Source organism: Stigmatopora argus, chromosome 17, assembly GCF_051989625.1.
Source record: "Stigmatopora argus isolate UIUO_Sarg chromosome 17, RoL_Sarg_1.0, whole genome shotgun sequence".
Taxonomy (NCBI): domain Eukaryota; kingdom Metazoa; phylum Chordata; class Actinopteri; order Syngnathiformes; family Syngnathidae; genus Stigmatopora; species Stigmatopora argus.
In genome coordinates, this window is record NC_135403.1 from 12,605,780 (window position 1) to 12,625,431 (window position 19,652).

The window sequence follows — 19,652 nt, forward strand, 5'->3', positions numbered from 1 at the left end:
GCTGGATAGGACAAGGGATAGCCATCAGGTCAGTCCTAAAAACAACCATCTTGATCATTTGTGTGAGGGAGTGACGGACGGGCGGAACTTGTGTAAAATGACACTTTTTAATAACCTCACAAGAGTTTAAAGACACACATTTGTAACAGCTGCCAACTTTTCAAACATTTCAACTGCTCTTTTGAGATCACCGTGTTAGCTATACAGAACCACTAAAAACAGTTCGACAAGGTACAAACATACTCGTCATAAATATACATGAAGATGTCAAATCAGAATGTGTATGCCCTTTTACAAAGTACAAAAATACATATATGGTAGAGTGTGACCCGAAGCTTAGGTCAAACGATAGCTGCACCTCACCTGTTATCTGACATCTGCTTGGACCTGATCTCCCTTAAGTGCTTTAAAACCAGATTACGCTAATTCTTCCGAAAGCTTCTGTTCTGTCCATGGGCAAAACCGGAGGCAGAAACGGATGAAAAACAAACACACACACACACCTATATTTATTTACATGAGTCCCTTTGGAAGCTCTGACTGTTGACCGCAGGGGTGTAACGTAAATAGAAAAATCATGCTTTCAGGGGAAGAGCTAAATCCTAATTATGTAAACAAAAACAGTTCCAAAACTAAGACGGTAAGTACCTACTATGTTCGGTGCGGGAACTTGACATTGTATTGTTTTGAAAAGCCCAATTCCAAGGTCCTGTTACACCCCTTACAGACAAACCTAAAACATCCAAATGAATTCATTGTTCATGCCAAGGCTATGGCAACTTTGGAAAAATAGGCACCATTTTTTTTTCACAAGATGGGACAGTTCTCCCCACAGAAGTTATACAACAGATCCAAAGCATCAGGTTCCTGAAGACTTCGGCTCACCGCGCCCTGTCCTTTTTTGGGTTGCGCTACAACCGCCGCCTCACCGTCCAGCGGGATCTCAACCAACGGGTGCACCTTGTTGTCTGGCATCCCGAGGACGACAGAGCCGTTCCTCTCGGACTTGGTTTTGGGGGCGCTCTCTAGTTTTGCTTCTATCGTCATTGCTTCGTCCTGACACACCTCAGACTCGCTCGTGTGTGGCAAGGAGAAATAGGTGCATATTTTGGACTTTATAGGGTCTTCTGGCTCTGACGTGGTGCTGAAATGGGAGTAGGGGGTGTCTTCCAGAGTGTCCTCGTAGCCGTCTTCGTCTTGGGCAGTGTTGGTCAGGTTTTTGTTGATTCCGGTTGGGTCGGAAATTGATTTTCGGATCAGCGCGTTCTCCCTGATCAGCCATCGTCCCTCGTCGATGGGGACGCTGTCACCAGGCCCGACTTGCGCATTGAAAGCGATACAGCGCGTGGCCTCCGTAAGGGTGTCCAGAGCGTTGGCAGAATTGAAGTAAGACAACTCTGACCCCGCTTTGTCCCGGACTGTGTGAAAAGGCGAAAAAATACTGGAGTACTTCTTTTTGGTCCTCGGAGCCGACGGGGGCCTCTCAATGGCTTTGTTCTTCCCGTAAAGTCTTTCGATGGTTCTCCTCACGAACCCTTTGCTGATGGACTTGCGCACCGGGTCCTCTTCTCCGCCGGATTGGTCGCTGGATGTTCTTGTCTGGTAGCCGCCACTGTCTAAAGTTTCAGACGACTGGCCCTGCTTTGCGTTTTCCGCGCAACTCTTTGCCAGGAACATTTCACGGATGTACTTGACCCTGTTGCCTTCTGGTTCCAGGGTCGCCACGCCGCTGGAGTCGTAGCTGAAGGATAGCGATGACTGGGGGGCGGATCGGGTGCACTGCTGAAATGTTTCTATTCCGTTTTCGGATGCCAGCGAGAACTTTTTGGGATGTTCCTTGTTATAACTTGCCTTCTGGGAATCAGCGACCTGCTTTTCCAGAAGACTCACTCGTACCGCAACAGGCTGCGAGGTCTCATCGTCAGAGCCATCTTTGGCAACTTCCACTTTGTCACATTTGGTTTCTCTCTGGACGAGTTCTTCTTCTGACCCATACGCCTTGTCGTAGATGCTTAAATCTTCCTCGCTGTAGCTTGGAATTTGCTCATATTCAAGCGCCAATGACTCTGCGTGGTCTTCGTAGGCGCACTGTTGGTTGCCGGTGACTTCGTCGGCTCGAGGATGTCTTTCCTGGAGATTGGAACAATCCCCAGCGTCGTCCTCCATCTTTTGTCTGTCTTCTTCGTTCTCTTCTCCATCCTGGCCAGATTGATGTTCCACTGCAAAAAACATCAATCCTTCGTCTTCAACCTCTGGCTGAGCTCCGTCCATCGCCTGTTCTTTGCTTTCAGCCTCTTGTTGAACATTTTCTGGACTTGACTTCCTGCTGGGATTCAGTTCCACATAGCAATCTTCATTCTGCGTTGGCGAACTCTGTGTGCTGGGCAAATGCGCAATGTTGTCCAAATTCATTTTCTGCCCGGCTTCGTGATCTCGAGCCATCTCGATCCCGTATTCCTCCATCCCAGAACTGCGGTCTTCGGAATTAGCCTTCAACTTCTCTTGACTCCTGCCCAAAAAGCCAGCTGAGAGAGACATGAGTTCAACTTTAAGGTTCTCGGGTATGTCTAGCCCTTCAAGGAGCTCATCGACGTTCTGTTCGTCTCGAATTGTGCCTCCGGGATTTTGGAAGTCCCTCCATCCCTCGAGGAATACCTGTGAGGCTGACTCCTGCATTGCTGAGAGCCTCTCTTTCAACTCTCGGGGATTATCCATGCTAGCCATGTCCCTCAGAGAGTCAATCATTCTCAAAGCCTCTGCACAGCTCACCTCGTTAATGTGATCTACTTTGAGGTTGGCGATGCCCTCCTTCAGGGCCACGATCGACAGGAACGCCAGGAGGACTTTGGATGAGGAACCAAATGTAGATGCTACGTAGGAAGACAAGTCCGGAATGTTGTTGGACATGTCCGAGCCTGGTAGACGTTTGTGTTGAGTGATTTCCTGAATGGATTTGATGGAGTAAGAAATGTTCTCAAGGACAGTTTGGGTGTTTGGCAGCTGTACTTGAAATTTTGTGTCATGTGTGGATTTCTCTTGACCTCCGTTTTGGAGCTCTTGAGTCTCATTAATTGTTTCATCAGGAGATATACTCTGTTTCATGGACGGTAGAGTGTTGAACTGCTTTCTCTGGGACTGTGTTGTCCTCGTATCTACTGGATCTGAATCTGACGATAAGTGCTGAGGGAGCATTTTCTTTTTGGACTTGCGCCTAGAGGGTGGCGATGGCAAGTCCATGGACATGGTCTGTTTGATTTGTTTGGAGTTGGACGCTGTCTGTCTCTTCTTTGGCAAGGGGCTGACGTTCGGTGATGTTTTCTTGACTACAGGAGGTTGCTGTAACGATTTGGACCTTTTGGGAAGTTCCGAAATGGCATTTTTAGGATTTGATTGCGGACTCTCTGCCTCCTTTGGGTCCGGTAGCGGTACAGTTAGAACATCACTTGAAAGCATACTGGAGGATGAAAGTCTTTCTTCTGAGGGAAGACTATTTGGAGAAGGAGAAGAGCTGCTCTTTGGATCTAAAAGTGAAGACTGTTTCTCTTCATTGTTACATACCGTGAATTGGTCCATGCAAGACTTTCTCAATGACATTTTCCTTTCCAGAGACACATTACTGACCAAAGGCACCCTTTTGATAGAGGTAGATCTTGAGAGTGTTTCCTCCTCCTTGGGAACCTCTGCTTCCAGCAGTTGAGCCATTCTCATGACGTGCTGGGCATGCGGTAAAGCCTCAGCAGATGGCGGGTGATTATCCAATGTTTGACTGCTCCCTGCTGACTGCACGCACCTCAAGTTGTAAGCCACGCGATCTTCACAATTCTCTTCTTCCGTCCTTTCATCGTGGGGCGGAAGCGGTAGATCCGTTGAAAGAACATAAGAAGGTTCCTCAAGTCTTGCTTGGCTGGCATCTTCGCTGCTTGGGGGAGTTTCCCTTTTGCTGTTTTGGTGAGCCGTTAGGGTTTCTCCACCCAAATGGTTTGGGGGAGCCATCTTGTTCTCCAAAGACTGGATTCTGTGTCTTACCAAAGTTCTCCGTACATCGTCGGGCGATGTTTGTGTAGTTATGTCGCTGTTTTCTGTGCTGTTGGTCTTTGTTTGGCTGTCAGCAGTTTGATTTGAATGTGATTCCTTTAACCAGTTCTGGATATATTCATTAGCCACCAAGCTGGAGGAGTCAAAAGCAGGCAGGGACATTTGCTTGCTGACGTCGTGGTTTTCCTTTCGAAGCACTGACATCTGCCGTGCCTCGTCTACGTTTGGATTTTGGAGTGGTTTTTGTTGCCTTTTAGCCACTGTTTTTCTGCTCTCGGCTACAGCGTTCCCTTCCGCACTTTTGGTCCTTCTTCTCCTGAGCTTCGTTGGAGTTTTTGCAGCTTGCAGTTTATTCCCATAAATCTTCCGGATGAACCCCGTGCTGGAGAATGGCGTTGCCTTCTTGCGTTTCTTGCCGTCGACCGATGCCTTTTCTCTCAGCCGTTTCCCAGGCGATCGGAGACGTCTGACGCTTTTGTTTTTGACTTTGGCCTTTCTTCTTGACTTTGGTCGATAGTCTTTGCTTTTGGTGTACTTGTCTAGCCGTTGCCTTGCTTGTACCGTGTTACGTTTAGGAGAACGAAAGTCTAATGCGAGTGGCTTGTTCCTGGCCTTCCAGATGCTTACAGAATCGGATGCCATTGAGGGTCCCCAAGAGTCATGCTCGTAGTCCTCGTCGGCGCCCAGGTGTCCGGTTTCCGAAGTACTAGGTCTATTGAATGTGCCGACGTTAGCGTTGTAATTATCCAGGCAGGTTTGCTGTTCATAGATATGCAAGACCGTTTCTGTGATTTCTTCGCCGCTGGATTCCATGTGTGTGATTTCTGACAGTTTACACGAAGACCCATTTGCGTTGTTCACACTATTAGCATCCAGAGAGCTGAGTCGTCTCGGTTTGGGGATGGGTCTGGTGCTTCTCTGTTGGACCACGCAGTACTGCTCCATCAGGGCTCCGTTTTCTGTGGCTTCGCGGTAATAGTGAGATCCGGCGGATACGATGCTTTCGACGGAACCTTGCTTTCTCGCCATTTGTCTCTGTCCTGGGGTGGTCTGGAGTTTTACGCCGTCTTCATAGCTGCTTTGACTTAAAACCCCGTTGCCGAGCGAGGGTGGGTCTTGGTCGTGGTCTTCTTTGGTTTTATCCTTGCTGGCGGTGTCATCGGAGGAGATGGGATCTAGCAAATCCGAATTGGCGCTACAGACTTCTTGCTCCGACTCGGGCTCTGTCAAACCGGTCACGCTGGAGCGGGTCAAGGTAGTCGTCCAATGGAGGGTCTCCTCCTCCTTGACCGTCAAGCGCACCCTCATCTCCACCGTCATGCTGCCGTCCTGGTTGACCCTGAAGGACTTTTCGATATCTTCTTCATTGGGCAGCACGCACTCCCGGTCCTCGCTCGGCGTTTCGCCGATGACGGGTCCCGGCTCGTACTCGGCGGAGTCGCCGGGCTGGCTCGGCAGGTCGCATGAGCTTTCCATCAGGGAATTGTGAATCTTGTTCACCATGTAGCGTTCGGAGGAGGTGGAGAAGTTTCTGGACTTGGACCCGTAAGACGGGGACTTCTTTTTTCCTTTTGGCCCAGGAAGGAAGAAGAAAGATGACCAATTAGAACTGTGTTCAGTCTGAGTGGCCGCACAGACGCAGTAATATGTATGTAGGTCATCTAGGGTGTTATGCACGATATCACGTCAGCAGATTGGTAGGCTTTACCCCGTCGCAGCAGCTAGATTACAAGGGTCACGTGACCAAAGGGCCCACTGTCTTGGAGTGAATTAGACTCACCGTTCAGAGCCTTTAGCCTCCTGACGCTCATCCTGTTGCCGGACGGCCTGGTGGACCCTGACGAGCTCTGGGCGTTGTAGTTGGCCGCCTTGAATGGCTCTTTGCCCGCCGCTACCACCACACCGGAGCACAAGATCAAGCTCGGGAGGCCTTCCACCTTCAGGAAGCAAAACACAAGAGTTTTCAATTTTCACTTTTTCACAAACCACGACTAGACCCAAGCTTCCCTGGGAACCATGACTGAGAAGATGGTGGTGGATATCACTGGGACATTGGCCAGTAACCTTACCTGGCACCATCCCCAGAATGCAATGCAAAGGATTAGGGTGGATGCTCAAGAAGCTTAAGCCTTTCCCCTTATAGGCTGGCCATTTACAGTGCCAACCAAGTCAGCCCTAAATGGGTCAGCCACGCAGCTTTCCCAAAGGGTAAACGTAAAAAGTTAGGGATGCACTCACGCGTCTGCCGTCGGCGGTGTGAAGCTTCGCCACTTGGAACTGCATCAACTCTGAAATATATTCCAGAATCCACTCGAACGTGGCGGTGCTCCGCTTTTGGAGCACCACCGTGTGTTTGACCGAGGGGTCTCCATTCCGGAAGACCGCCAGTCTCTTTGGCGTGCGCACCGGCGCCGCCCGGGGAGGGGGGCCGGCTCCCCGCGTGGTCCGCCGGCGAGAGCTGGCCGGCCTGGCGTGGTACCAAGGCGCCGGCTTCTTCCTGGCCAACGCCAGGTTGACGGGCTTCACCTTCCGACTGTCGGAGCAGATGTAGGACTTGCCGTCTTCCAGCTGCTCCAGCGTGTTGATGGCGTGAATCCCTCTGGGCGTGGTGATGTTCCTCACCCCGAAGGCTAGGGGCACCTTCTTGGACAGGCTGTCCAAAAGGGCGTCAAAGGTCTTAAAGGTGCGCTGGTTGACCACCACGCGCAGGCCGGCAAACTGAGGATCGCCGCTCTTGTAGAAGCACACCCGCTTGGAAGGAGCAGGGTTGGTGACGCTGGCGTGACGGGGGGTGCCGAAGATGCGCTGGCTCCCCGACCCCTGGTCCGGGGGGACCCCGCGTGGGCCCGACTCGTTCATTGCCAATTCAGGGCTGCGACGGAAGAGAAGGGTGTTTGATGTTTGGCCGTAGACATTGGTACAATGCAAAAACTCGATTGGTCATTGGCAACCTGAGCATATGTTGTTTACCTCCAAGAATTGCTCATCAAGTGACTACTTAATTGGGCTTTTGGGACTTGGTGCCAAGCCAAACGTGATTTCCTTCTTAGCGCTTGCCAAGCAAGCCAGTGGCACGTTGAATGAGTCAGGAGATATTTTGGAGTTGACACAACAATGTGTCAACTCCAAATATTTATCCCGAAATCTGAACCTGTTTTCTATTTGTTTATCCACTTTTGGCAGATCTTGCAGTCATACACTAATACCGAACGAGTTGGAGGACCCTTCATGACTGGTCGCAGCTTTGATTGGCTTTGGCCTCAGGGCTAAAAATAATAGCACTGCTTAGCAAATTAGATTTAAATAAAATAAAATAGCAAGAACAACTCTTCAAAACATCTAAATCTTTGAAAAGAAGCCTATAGTGAAACAAAAAGCACAATTTGACCTAAAGTCAAAATTACAATTTGATGATCCGCTCTAAAAAGTATTTGAAACATCAGCGTTATTATGTGCAGATACGAAGCTAAATTGAATAAACCAAAACTTTGGCAATGTCTCTAGGAATCTTTTAAAATTAATATGATAACACAAATCCAAAACTCACCGAAGTCGTCATCCTGAAACTCCAAACTATTTGTTTTCCCCTTTTTGTCCAAATTCTTAAAACAACCACGTTCTACATTCCAACTTTTGCCTGCGTGGCTTCAACGATAACTGTTTATTCTGGGGCGCGCACCATCGCGGCTAATTTCCTTAATCTTCACCTAGCGCTAATCCTTCCCGGCCAATCCTCTTCACGTATGTACAGTAGGCGTCACCGACAAACACGTGGACTGTAAAATTTTCGCTTCAATCATTGTCAACTTATTCTGATGTATTACCTTTAATAAAATACTAATAATAATTTATCGGATTCAAACACCCGAGTTTTTCCGCTCATACTTGTGCAGCGTTGAGGCAATTTAATCTGGTTGAAAAGCTCTTCTGATAATCGGGATTAAAGCCTTCTTCACTCTCCAGACCCTCGGAAACACATTCCACCAATCAGAGCCCAGTGAATCCTCACCCAGAAGAAAATACGTACGCTTAGAAGAAGCGCGAAAGCGTTATTTTTAATACTCTCGAGGGAATTAAAGTTGGATAGGTGCCAAGTGGGCGGATATTAAGATGCTCACGTCACGGTTAACCCACTCAATTTTGGCACGTTACGTAACGGGAAGCCCAAAAGGAGCCGGGATATTTGCGTCTTTTACGCCGTGTACACGTTTGTCGCTTAATTCTTTGGCTTCCGTTGCAATTCATTTGAAATGCTTGCTAGCGGCTAGCCACTCTCGGGCAATGACTATTTTTTTTGTGGTGGGGTTTGTCTTAAACTGATTAAAATGTATGAATTTGTAGCCCTCGCAATGTTTTTTTCAACTTTGTTTGCGATTATGAAACTGAAAATGGTTGGTAATTTTGCGGGTCACAGGTCAACGTTTTGCAAGAACTTGGTAGTGTTTTAAGGGTTGGTCACATGATGAGAAGAGAGGGTCAAAGTGAGGTAAAAAAAAATTGTTATGGTGATGCTTTGCGTTTGGCTGCTTGGGTGGAAATCATATCAAATGGTGATTTGATTTATGAATGCAAATTTCTATTCGCCACATTTATCTTTTTGGCTGTGAGTGGGCAAGTTGAATTATTTCATTATTGAAATATTTTGACATTGACGATTTGATGAAACATTTTGTTCAAATGAAGTGAGATCATTGCAAATAAGAAGTGACTCGGTTCCTTGACAAACAAGCTCCTTTAAAATGGAACGATCTTATCTACGCTGACCCCTTCCATCTGTGCACTTAAAAAAAATTAACATGGCCTCCCTCTCCCCCGCAGGAAACCCCCCACGGCAGATAAGGCAACGACACCCAGGTGCTCGTGGAAAGAATCGAGGAATGGCGAGCTGGTGACCCCGCTCCCAAAACGGCAGCCGCCGCGAAAAATGCAAGAAGTTCCGAGACGGGAAGTTTGGGGGGGGCTGCGGAGGGTGCACAATGGAGGAAGCAGGGCCCCCCTCCCACTCCCACCAGAGTAAACAGGTAGGCTGGGCCCAGCTCATTCCACAAGTGAAAAGATAAGACAGCCAGCAACAGATATATCCTGACAAACAGTGCCGCCGATCGCTGGCAAATTCTCCAAATTCTCTTGAAAATATTATTCTTTCTTGACTCCAAAATTAGACACGCAAACAAAGTGTAAAATCCATAATTTGTTGGCAAGGAAGCAAAAAGGGATTTTTGACTTGAACCCTTATGTACACAAATTAGATTTTTTTACCCTAATATAGATATATAGAGAGATATAAATATATAGACATACATATATATATATAGAGAGAGAGATATAGAAATATATAGACATACATGCATATAGAGAGATATAGAAATATAATTTTAAAAAAATAGTAAGGAAAAAACTAAAGATATTGAAAAAAATTAATAAGATGTTTCATTTTGAAAAAGCATTAAAATATATTAAAATAAACTGAAAATATTTTTTACAAATTACAAATATATAAATACATCATACATTTTTTTATTCAAGAAATGTGTGCAAAAAATATCTGGCACTTATTTTAAATTCGAAATTTAACTTATTTTTAAAGACATTCAAATGAAATTAAGACACAAAGTATAAATATCATGTCAATAAAAAATATTATTAAAATTATTCTCAAAATATTCCCCAAATTCTGTATTAAAAATCTCTTCTGACCTCATAGCTTAACTCAATGGCTACCATTGACTGCATGAATGTCCAATCGTCTGGAAGCGATTAATGGAATGGGCTAAGCTAATGCTAACGCTAACTTTCGAACCGACACCCACTGTCCCTGACCGAAGTCGAGCTCCCGCTTTTATTTTTATGCTTTTTTCCCCTGACGTGACCGCACGTGAAAAAGCCACGCCGGGCCGCTATTTTTAACGCCGCGCCGCGGCTAATTGGCGCCACGCGAGCTTCCGACCTCCGCTGTTAATGGGAAGCAATGCGCGAGGGTCTAAATCGGTCTCGGCGCGCAGCTGCCGCGGCGTCTTGTCGCGGCGAACCGGATCGCGCGGGCGCTACCGTAACTTTGTCGCCGACGTCTTGGCCGGGGTTGGAATTCCTGGAGCGCCTCCCTTTTTTCCACTTTTTGGCCGCAGCTGCCTCGGAATTCAATTAGAAAGCCTTACAGCTGCACGGCGACCGCTCGCTCCTAAGCCAGGGTTTTGATTGTTATTAAATATTTGATAAAGGACGTCAGCTGCGCCCGAGTTTTTGTATTTATTTATTTTTTATGGCTTTACCAAAGATAAACACCCCATAAATCTCTCAGCACTCCTTCAGCGAGAGTGGCGATATTCAATTAGGCGACCTATCCCTTCACACGTGCTTTAAACTTGTCCTCACGTCATGTTTTCCTCGCTTGGGGATTTCCAAACGCTTGAAAACTTAAAGCTAAAGGCATCCATTTTAATCAGACTGGGAGGGCTGGTTTCGATTTGTCGTCTTTCAAAGACGTCGGCATTCGGCGTCCAATCTAATTTGTTCTGGGATGCCCCAATATGATGGACGGGCACCCAATGGGTTAAATGTCAAGTTTTTAATGTAAAATAATCATTTCAGAACCTTTTTTTCCAACAGTCATGCCGTTTGTGAAGCATCTATCTGTAATGATTCCATCCATTTTTAGAAGTCTAACGTCAGTCGGCGTGCTTTCAACGTGAGCGCATCATCAAAGAGGCCCACCGCGCAATAAATACGGTGAGGAGTGATTTATGCGTCTGCGTGGCGTCCCCCAACACGCGCTACCTACACGCAACGTAACACAATGCCTGACGCCGTGCGCGCATTATCGCCCGGGCCTTGACATTCTCTCCATCCTGCGACAAAAAGGATGTGCCGACAGCGGCGTTACGTTAGCACGCGCATTTTAACTTGCGCCGACAAAATTAAAATGAGGATTTTCAAAGTGGGGCTAAAATATGAGAGCGACAAGTATTTATATATGAATTAAGATTGTTTTTTGGATGTGAGGCCTCTGTACGTTTTCAAGGAAATTGTCTTTGTATGCAGTAATTCTAACATATTGATATATTTGTATACTTAGTCACTGAGAAACTACTTGATTGAAAGCCAATTTTACCAAAGTCCAACAATGAATAAAAGGGGAAATCATCTAATGTAGTTTGGCTGCCCTCTGGCGGTACCATTTGGTAGTACAACTCAAAATAAGAAAAGTTGAGGTCAGAATGCTCCCAAAAATACAGAGGACGAATGCACGAGGCAATGTTTTTGGGGGGATGTGGGGGGCTATCCTGGAAGTGGACTGTTTGCTATTTTATGCTTTGATTTTGTTTTTTTGGTTGTTGTTGTTTTTTTTGCTCCAAAGTTTATGATAATGCAAAAACACGAAGCGGCTTCCTGGGTAAAAAGACTCCAGACGTGTCTAGACTTCAGTCTGCGCTATTGTTTTACTTTCCACGTGTTTTTTTTATTGTTTACTTTGACTGTTTTGCTTTATTGAATGTTTATTATTTTAGGCTTTCTACTTTGTCCTCATGCTTGGATGCTCTCTAATGTGGTGATGTTTCACAAATGTTGTTTATTATATTTCAGATTGTGTTTGATTCATTTTTTTATTCCGTATAATTTTATTTCCATAACACTGTTAAGCAATTTTCTAAAAGTGAAGTACTATTCATATGTAAACACAAAGTAATCAAGGTCAATTGGACTATTTTAGATTTTATTTTTAACTTTTTTATTACAGTTGTATTTCACATTTTTAAATTCTGGGAAAATTGCTTCTGTGTAAGACACTTTTTATACCTATATTATTCCATATTTTTCCACAACATTACTATAAAACAAAAAAGTTCAGCATGTTTTTTTAATGGCCCGTTTCCTTTCAAAATGGATCTGACTTTTTTAGGGGTAAGAATACTACAGATGGCAAGCGTACTTGATTTAGACTAATGTTGTTTTGTTTTTGTCCTTTTCAAGGAAGTGCTACCGGCCATCCAAAATAAGACAAGGGTGCGAATTTGACAGAGCGACACTTCCTGTGGGACGGACAGAGACGAGGATGACAGGATATTCCCAGACCGTCTTTCATGGACTTGGAGTGGAAGTGGAGACAGGTGCCACACAACACAAACACAAACAACACAACACAAACACACAACTCCCAGTCTTCCCAGTTCCACTAGATCAACCGCCTATGAAAGATGAACCGTTGCTCTCGTGCGATGTTAAGTTTAAAAAAAAAATTGGAGTAGGAAAGTAGGTTACAACTGGTGAACTTTTGCCCCCAAAGCCATGAGGCCTCCACTTGAGTAATGTTTGGCGTCACCATCGCGCCGTCCTTGACTCCCGATTCACTCCCCACCGATTGTTTTCCTTTTTCCGCCTGAGTCACGCCCATTGTTTAATAGCGGCGCCTTCAAAAGCCGAGGCGGTCCGCCGGGGGTGCCGACCAGCGGCTGGGAGAAGAAGCTAGGGGAGTGCAGAGAGCGCAGGTCCGCAGTCATCTTACTTAGTCGTCGGCTAAAAAAAAAAAAATGCCGCCGGGGGATTCGGATGGCGATCGCCCGGAGCCCAGCGTCACGCCGAGGAAGAGGAAAAAAAATGAAATATTGTTCTGTCGCTGTGCGGCTAGAAAAGAAATACGTTGACATTTTTTTTTGCTACTTTTGCAAAAATAATGGCTGCGGCGTTTTCTGTTTGTTGAACGAATGGTGGAATGTCAGAAAAGTGGTGCAAGTAGGAAAGTTTAAAACTATGGGAAGTCGTTCGTTCATTTCATTCAGGGGTGCTGGAGTCTATCCCAGTCGGGCGTTGGTTGCTAGCAGATCACAGGAGCTAATATAAGTCAAATAGGGCTTTGTACACTTGACTTGGACCAATATTGCACAAAATAATCTTACATCTACTCCTTACTGTAGTTGACTAGTTGATGTTATACGTTATTTTTTGTGAAAATAGATACAATTGGAGTTGGACCACTTTGGCATAAATATTTTTGGAATTTAAATCTGGGTGGTGTAGTTGACGTCTCATCATCTTTAATGAAAATAGACCAATTGGCTGGATATCTGGAGTTGAACCACTTTAGCACACATTTTTTTAAATTACCATCTCTGCTGTTTGATTGACAAATTGATGTTATTCATCATGTCTAGTAAAAATGGATTATTTAGCTGTCGATTTGGTTTTTTGGACCACAATTGCACTGACTCACACATAGCTATAAAATAAATTAATTTGAAGTCGGAGCACCGTTGCACCCAACTTTTTCTCCACCACATCCGCGTACCGTAGTCGACAAGTCGCTGTTATTTATCCTCATTTCTGCGTAAAAGGTCAGCCAGTTGAAGGGTACGCGTGCATTTGTTTAACGAGGGCGGCGGGGGGCGTCGGAGCTGATTAAGTCATTGATAGTAGATTGGCGGACAGCTGCAGCGGAGGGCGCGTCCCGCTAATCCGCACGCATGCCGCACCAATGATCGCTTTTATGGCGGCGGCGGCTCAGCACCCGCCGACACTTGTGATGCCGGCTAAATTTAGCCGCGCACTGACTCCGTGGTTTATTTTCTTCCCGCTTCCATCACGCCCGCGCGGGGGTTAAAATATCGGCCGCATTGCGTGCGCTGCTAAATCCGACAGGTAGCAGGCGCTATTTTTAGTGGACATGTCTCCAGCTACTGGAAAAAAAAATAATAATAATAACCGTGCTGACTTTTAGCGTACGGTTGGTGTGGCCCGTTTCAATTTCGTGCTAATTTAGCCGTTAAATCCGGATGAAAATGTGTTTGCGATGGGATTCGGTAGCTTTAAAAAGGTTGGCGTTTTAGTGCGACACTTATTTTTTTTATGAGCGATGAACCCGAGGGGAAGAAAATATAAGTCAAAAGCTGACATGGCATTTTTGTACTACAGCAGTGGATCAATGAAATAAAAGTGGGCGGGGCTTTGGCAAAATGCAGTCGCTAGGATGTTAAAAATTTCAAGCTAAGCAGTTGCTAAGTATTTGTTTATTTTTTTTATTTTTTTAAAGTAGTCCCATAGTGTTAAGCAAAAATAATGTAAATGAAGAAACGTGATTAGGTTTTAAATACTTAGAAAGTGTATTGCACTTCACTAATTTAAAATGACCAATCATGTAAAAGATAAATGCAAATTGCTAATTACAAAAAGTATTTATGGAAGAAATAGTCGTATGAAATACTCTAAGGGAGGTTACATTTATGAAAGCAAAAAAAAAAAAATGTAAATAAATATATATAAGTATTTTATCCCTTTACAAAATTAATTGCTTTGAATTAGTAAACCTCAATCTCCAATTCATTTAATGTAACAATAACTTTAAAAAAAATCCGTACTTTAAGAGGAAAAAAAAGGTATTTTACCAATTAGCATTTCTTTCCAAAATGTAGAAAGAATTGGCTATGAAAGATATTTTTGCAGCTATCTTTCCCAATAAACCTTTTGAATAATGTCCTTTGCTAATTATCCCCCAAGCAATGAGTCAGCAGATGACATCAAGTCTCAGGTTCCTGACGCAGGTGACCCCCACCCACGTTGATGCTGGCCTGGGGGGCCCAATAGGGCCCTTGAGCCTCTTGTTATGCGGCCGTTAGACGCGCTCCCGAGTCCAACGTATTGACGGCAATTAGATGGGATTCTCTTTTGGGGGGGGTCCCTCCGGAGGGGGGGCTGGGCTGGGCTGGGCTTCCTCTCAAAAGCTAAAACGGGAGCAACGGTTCAAACTTGTCCAAGAAGAAGCTTTTCCTTTTAGAAGACTATTTTTGTCCCCGAGAAATATGTCCAAATTTCTGTCCATGCCCCGTACAATTAGGAGATTTTGCACATGACAATGCTTTTTTTTAGATTTTAATACCTCTGTTATGGTTGTTGTATTGTTTAAAAAAAATCGGGCTTAACAAACAACCGTGTATTACTCGCGCGGATTAGCTCTGGAAGCGTCCGGGCCAGGAAGTCGGGTCACGTATCCCCTCCTGGCCGCGAACTTCCAGGTGAGGGCCTCCCGGTCGGGGAAAGGAAAAACAAACAGACGTAAAATGGAGAATGTGGGAAGAAAACATCCCCAGAAGCAACCCGTGTGCTTTTAGCATTAGCATTTGCACCGTAGTGCTTTTTTTCTTCGCTTCTTTAATCGCCTTCCTAAATGTTTTATCACCTTGTTACTGCAAACTATCCCCCCAAAAAATCATATTCAGCCATTTTCACTTTTAGCCTTAGCATTTCCACTATAGCGCTTTAATTTTTTTGCTTCTTTAATCGCCCTCCCAAATTTTCTGTCACTTTGTTCATGCAAACCATCTCAAAAAAATAATAATATCCTGCCATTTTCTCCTTTAGCACTAGTAGCATTAGCATTTCCACCATAACACTTAATTTTTTTCCACTTCTTTAATCGCCCCCTAAATTTTGTGCCACCTTGTCCATGCAAACTATCCCAAAAAAAATAAGTCTGCCATTTTCCTCTTTAGCGCTTTTAGCATTAGCATTCCTTGTGTCATGCATTTTGCCTTTAGAGCCAACATATAAAAGATCAGAAAAGTGTCCATTTGTTTGCAAAATTTATTAGTCAAAAGTGCAAAAGTATAAAAAAAAAACTTTTGGTTTCGATATAAAGACTTAAAAAGAGTGACTGTACAAAATGACCAAATGATCGAAAATTACAATTTAAAAAAAACAGTGTTTTCACCCTTCAGTAGTCTGAACTTGGACGTTGGAAAGTACGGCGCCGAGGTTTTAAGAGTTGTTGTAGCTGCAGTAGTAGACGGCGGTGCTGGCGTCCGACAACACCGACGAGATGAGGCCGTCGGGGCCCGGGGCGCCGTACGAGTTGGACGCCGACGAGCTCAGGTACTGCTCGAACTCGCTGCGGTCCACCTCGGAAAGCAGCTCGCCGTTGTCGGGGACGGCGTGCTGCTGCGGGTGGCAGTCGGGCGGCGGGGACAGCTGTCCGACGGCCCCCGTCGCCGCCATCGCCGGGTGCCGCTTGGGGTGACTGTAGTAAGCCAAGGGGTTGGCGCCCCCTGTGGGGTAGGAGGCCCCCGAGTGGTGCTGGTTTTGGTTTTGATGCTGGAGGTGGAGGCCCTCCTGGCTTTGGTACTCTGGGCCCTGCGAGTGGTAGGCGTACATCATGTGGCAGTCCTCCTGGGAGGGGAAGAACATGGAGTCGGCGTCCACCGCGTCCAGGGGCGAGGTGTCGGGCGTGGGGAGGCTGTAGCCGTGGTAGGGCGGCGCCAGCGGCGGGGCCGGCTCCGGCCGGTAGTGACCCGCGGCCGACGCCGGCTGCTGTTGAGGCATCTGGGGGAAGCCGGCGTGCTCGCGGTAGCCCCCGCCGTCCCCGGGGGGGTGGCGCTCGTGCCCCCCGTGCAGCAGGAAGCCCGAGTCCAGCCGCTTAATCCGCTTCACCTGCTTGCGCCTGCGGGGTCGGTACTTGTAGTTGGGGTGGTCCTGCATGTGTTGAACGCGTAGACGCTCCGCCTCCTCCACGAACGGTTGCTTGTCCGGCAAGGGGAGGGATTTCCACGATTTGCCTGGGGGGGGGGGGGACACACAAGCGGTCGGGGTGAGTAAAGGGCTTAGGGACTCCACTTGGGTGTCCGGCGGCGCCATTTTGACGTGAAAAATAGCTTCAAATGATAAAAACCGGGCTCCAAAATGACAACAAAACTGTAAGGAAGTGTGTTTTCTTCCCGTTTTTTTGTTTTGTTTGCCATCAAGTGACAATCATTTATTGTTCAAAAGCTATGGGTTATGAAAATCATTTGTCATTTTTAACCTCGCACGCTATTTTATCAACTCCTGTACTAAAAACAAGTGGTAGGGTTAGCATTAGCTTAACTCACAGCCAGCAAAAAAAATCATCCCCTCACATGTTGCTGCCATTGACAGCGATAGACGTTTAATTCCTTTGAAAGGGAGGGACGGCAGCGAGCCACTGACGTCTATGGCCGCCAATGGCAACCGATAAATTACTATAATGCAAATATGTAAACATGTAATAGAAAACGTGACTGTGTGTAAAATAGCCTAAAGTTTAAAATGCAACATTTAAAAAAGGCTTAACATGTTACATTGTGTATTCATATCACAAACAGCAGCTATTAACCACAAACCCTCACATATCAACCTAAAAAAATACCTTGATATTATTTATTATTAAACACTTGAGTCCAATCCAAAACTTAAACCATGTTTATACCAACATTAATATTTCAAAATGAATCATTACAAAAGACTCCAATGTACCGCTTTGCTTTAAGAAATTGTTACTTCAACCGCATAAGATAAATTAAAAACTCTTTAAACATTTTATGAAAAATAACTCCATTTTACAACCATGAATAGGTTTGAATGCAACGCCAACTAGAAATAGAAGCCACTGTCATTCATTCTTTTTTTAAATATATTTATATATGTACCCAAACAAATAAACGCCTTATGAATACACACTTAAGACCAATAATCGCTATTATTGAAGTTTAACCCCCCCCCCCAAAAAATGACATGACGACTGAAGTCACTTACCCAACATTTTGCTCAATTCGGCGTTGTGTAAATCGGGATTCTGCTGCGCCAGACGCTTGCGCTCGTCTTTGGCCCACACCATGAAAGCGTTCATGGGTCGCCGAATCCTCGGCTCACTCTTTCCGCTTCTCCCGTGGTTAGCAGCGGCCACGGCGGAGGGCGACTCGCTCTTGGTTTTGGGCTCCGCGAGGGGAGCGAGAGGAGCGAGAGGCTCTGCCCACTGACACGCTCCCATTCCGGGCATCATGCCCGTCATCGCGCACCTTGCCTGGTTCGGGTCGTCGCTGGCGTAGCCCGCATCGGGACTGCTCATTTCAAACCGCCCGCCACCCCCTAACCATATATTATTAATAATCCCTCTTTTAAAGGAAAAACAAAACGGTTTTTTTTGGGTTCGTCTTATTTTAAAGTTAGAAATCGCCGTGTCCCGTCCATAAAGTCGCAGTGAGCCAGCGTGCATGTTGGGGGCGCTTATAAGGATACGCGCAGCAGGGGGCGCGGTTTCAACTCGGCAAGGTGTTTCAAAGGGAACGCCTCCTTTTACTCTATTTGGAATAGCTGCCATCGACTAAGGTAGACGTCCAATTTCTGGGGGCGAAATATTAATCAACATTATATATACACATTAGGGGTGCCCATTTTAATTAAGACTAGTCAAAACCTAATATTTTCATGCAATGCACTTTTTTATCCTCCTAATGTTATTATATATTTATTTATTAGTGTCTACTTTGATATTTTTTAATGTTTGTGGATGTATTTTTTGTCAATTAGGTTTTTCTTCTCATTACTTATGAATATTTTCTTATTTATGAACGTAATATTCTTATTTAGACACGTGAACTTTTATTTTTCCTATCTTGTCTCCACTTTTTTGTTTGTTTTCTTTTGAATCTTCCACATTTATTTCACACTTACTTAAAACTCCATGTACAAAAGCCTAATAATGCATGACCCAAAATAATTGACTCTTTTACCAAATATATTTTCATTTAGTGTTCACTCAATATTTCCCTACCTGCAATTAGCACCTATTTTTTAATCATTTTTAATCCATCTACCTTAATTCTTTCCCACTTTGACAGCTACCATTTAAATCAGAAGCATTCTGGACATATCTTGCCGCACTTGAACTCCGGCGTCCTTCCTCTCCGGAGACCAGTTGAGGCCACGCCCCCACCCCCCAGTCATATTGTGGCGAATCGTTCGTCGCTTCGGCAAAATCCCATTCGTCGGCTTCTTATCACCCCCCCGACCGGCGGCCCCCCCCCCGTCAAAAATCGTTGACAGAAATACGAGGGACGCTTATAGCGCGACCCCGCCGGTCGGCACGGGAGCCGATCCCCGCCGTAATGCTGTCATCGGCCATTTTGCCGACGAGGCGCCGAGCGCGTCTGTCTCTGGGAACGTCCGTCTATCTGACGGGAGAAGTCGTAAAGTCTGGCGTCGGGGAAACCCCCCCCCCCCCACCCGGACCGCCTCGCCGCCGCGTGGGCTCCTCCCGTCCCAACGCCCCGTGCCTGGGGAGTCTGGGGGCCGGGCCCTCTGGACGCCGGCCGCGGGACGGGGGGGAACGCTCCGGGGAGAGGTCAAGCGGGCTGGCTTACACAATGGCATTATCTCAGTTCCAGGCCTCGGCTAACGGCGGCGGCGAGCGCTTCCTGTCCCCTCGGCGAGCGCTTCCTGTCCTTGGCGCGGCAGCACAAGTTGTCCGCCTCGCTAAAGAATACGGGGGAGTGTGCGCGAACGACGGCGGCCCTCCGGGGATGGCGCTCGTTATTTTCGGTTCGTTTACTTAACTGGCGGACGAAGATGAGGGTTTACTTTTCTGATACTCGCCTTGGGAATTAAAGTCTCCTCCCCCTTAAAAAAGTACAAAAAAAAGTCCTTGTCCTTTTCAAGCTAGCGTCACTTAGCAGTCAGTATTTTAGTAAATTAGCCAAGAAATTATCTCATTTTTATCTGGAAAAATAACTAATTTGAAGGCTATCGTGGTACTTGTGACTGTTATGCATTTTTTTTACTATAACACCAATCCAATTTTATGAGAAAGCTGTATTGTTTTTCATATTGACACCAAAATACTA

The 19,652-nt window shown here is 45.9% G+C and overlaps 2 protein-coding genes across 2 annotated transcripts; both read right to left on the reverse strand.

Annotated features, from left to right (window-relative positions):
* Positions 1–88: 88 nt before the first annotated feature.
* LOC144091503 (uncharacterized) lies at positions 89–8,052 on the reverse strand. Its single transcript, XM_077623885.1, has 4 exons — positions 7,583–8,052; positions 6,274–6,907; positions 5,816–5,972; positions 89–5,603 (listed from the first exon to the last, which is right to left on the reverse strand). Exons 2-4 carry the CDS (start codon positions 6,892–6,894, stop codon positions 808–810), a joined length of 5,574 nt encoding a protein of 1,857 aa, XP_077480011.1. The 5' UTR covers positions 6,895–6,907; positions 7,583–8,052; the 3' UTR covers positions 89–807.
* A 7,543-nt stretch (positions 8,053–15,595) lies between these two features.
* Positions 15,596–17,990, reverse strand: sox17 (SRY-box transcription factor 17). The gene is made up of 2 exons (XM_077624352.1): positions 17,566–17,990; positions 15,596–16,571 (listed from the first exon to the last, which is right to left on the reverse strand). The coding sequence occupies exons 1-2, from the start codon at positions 17,876–17,878 to the stop codon at positions 15,778–15,780; spliced, it is 1,107 nt and encodes a 368-aa protein (XP_077480478.1). The 5' UTR covers positions 17,879–17,990; the 3' UTR covers positions 15,596–15,777.
* Between the last annotated feature and the right edge of the window lie 1,662 nt (positions 17,991–19,652).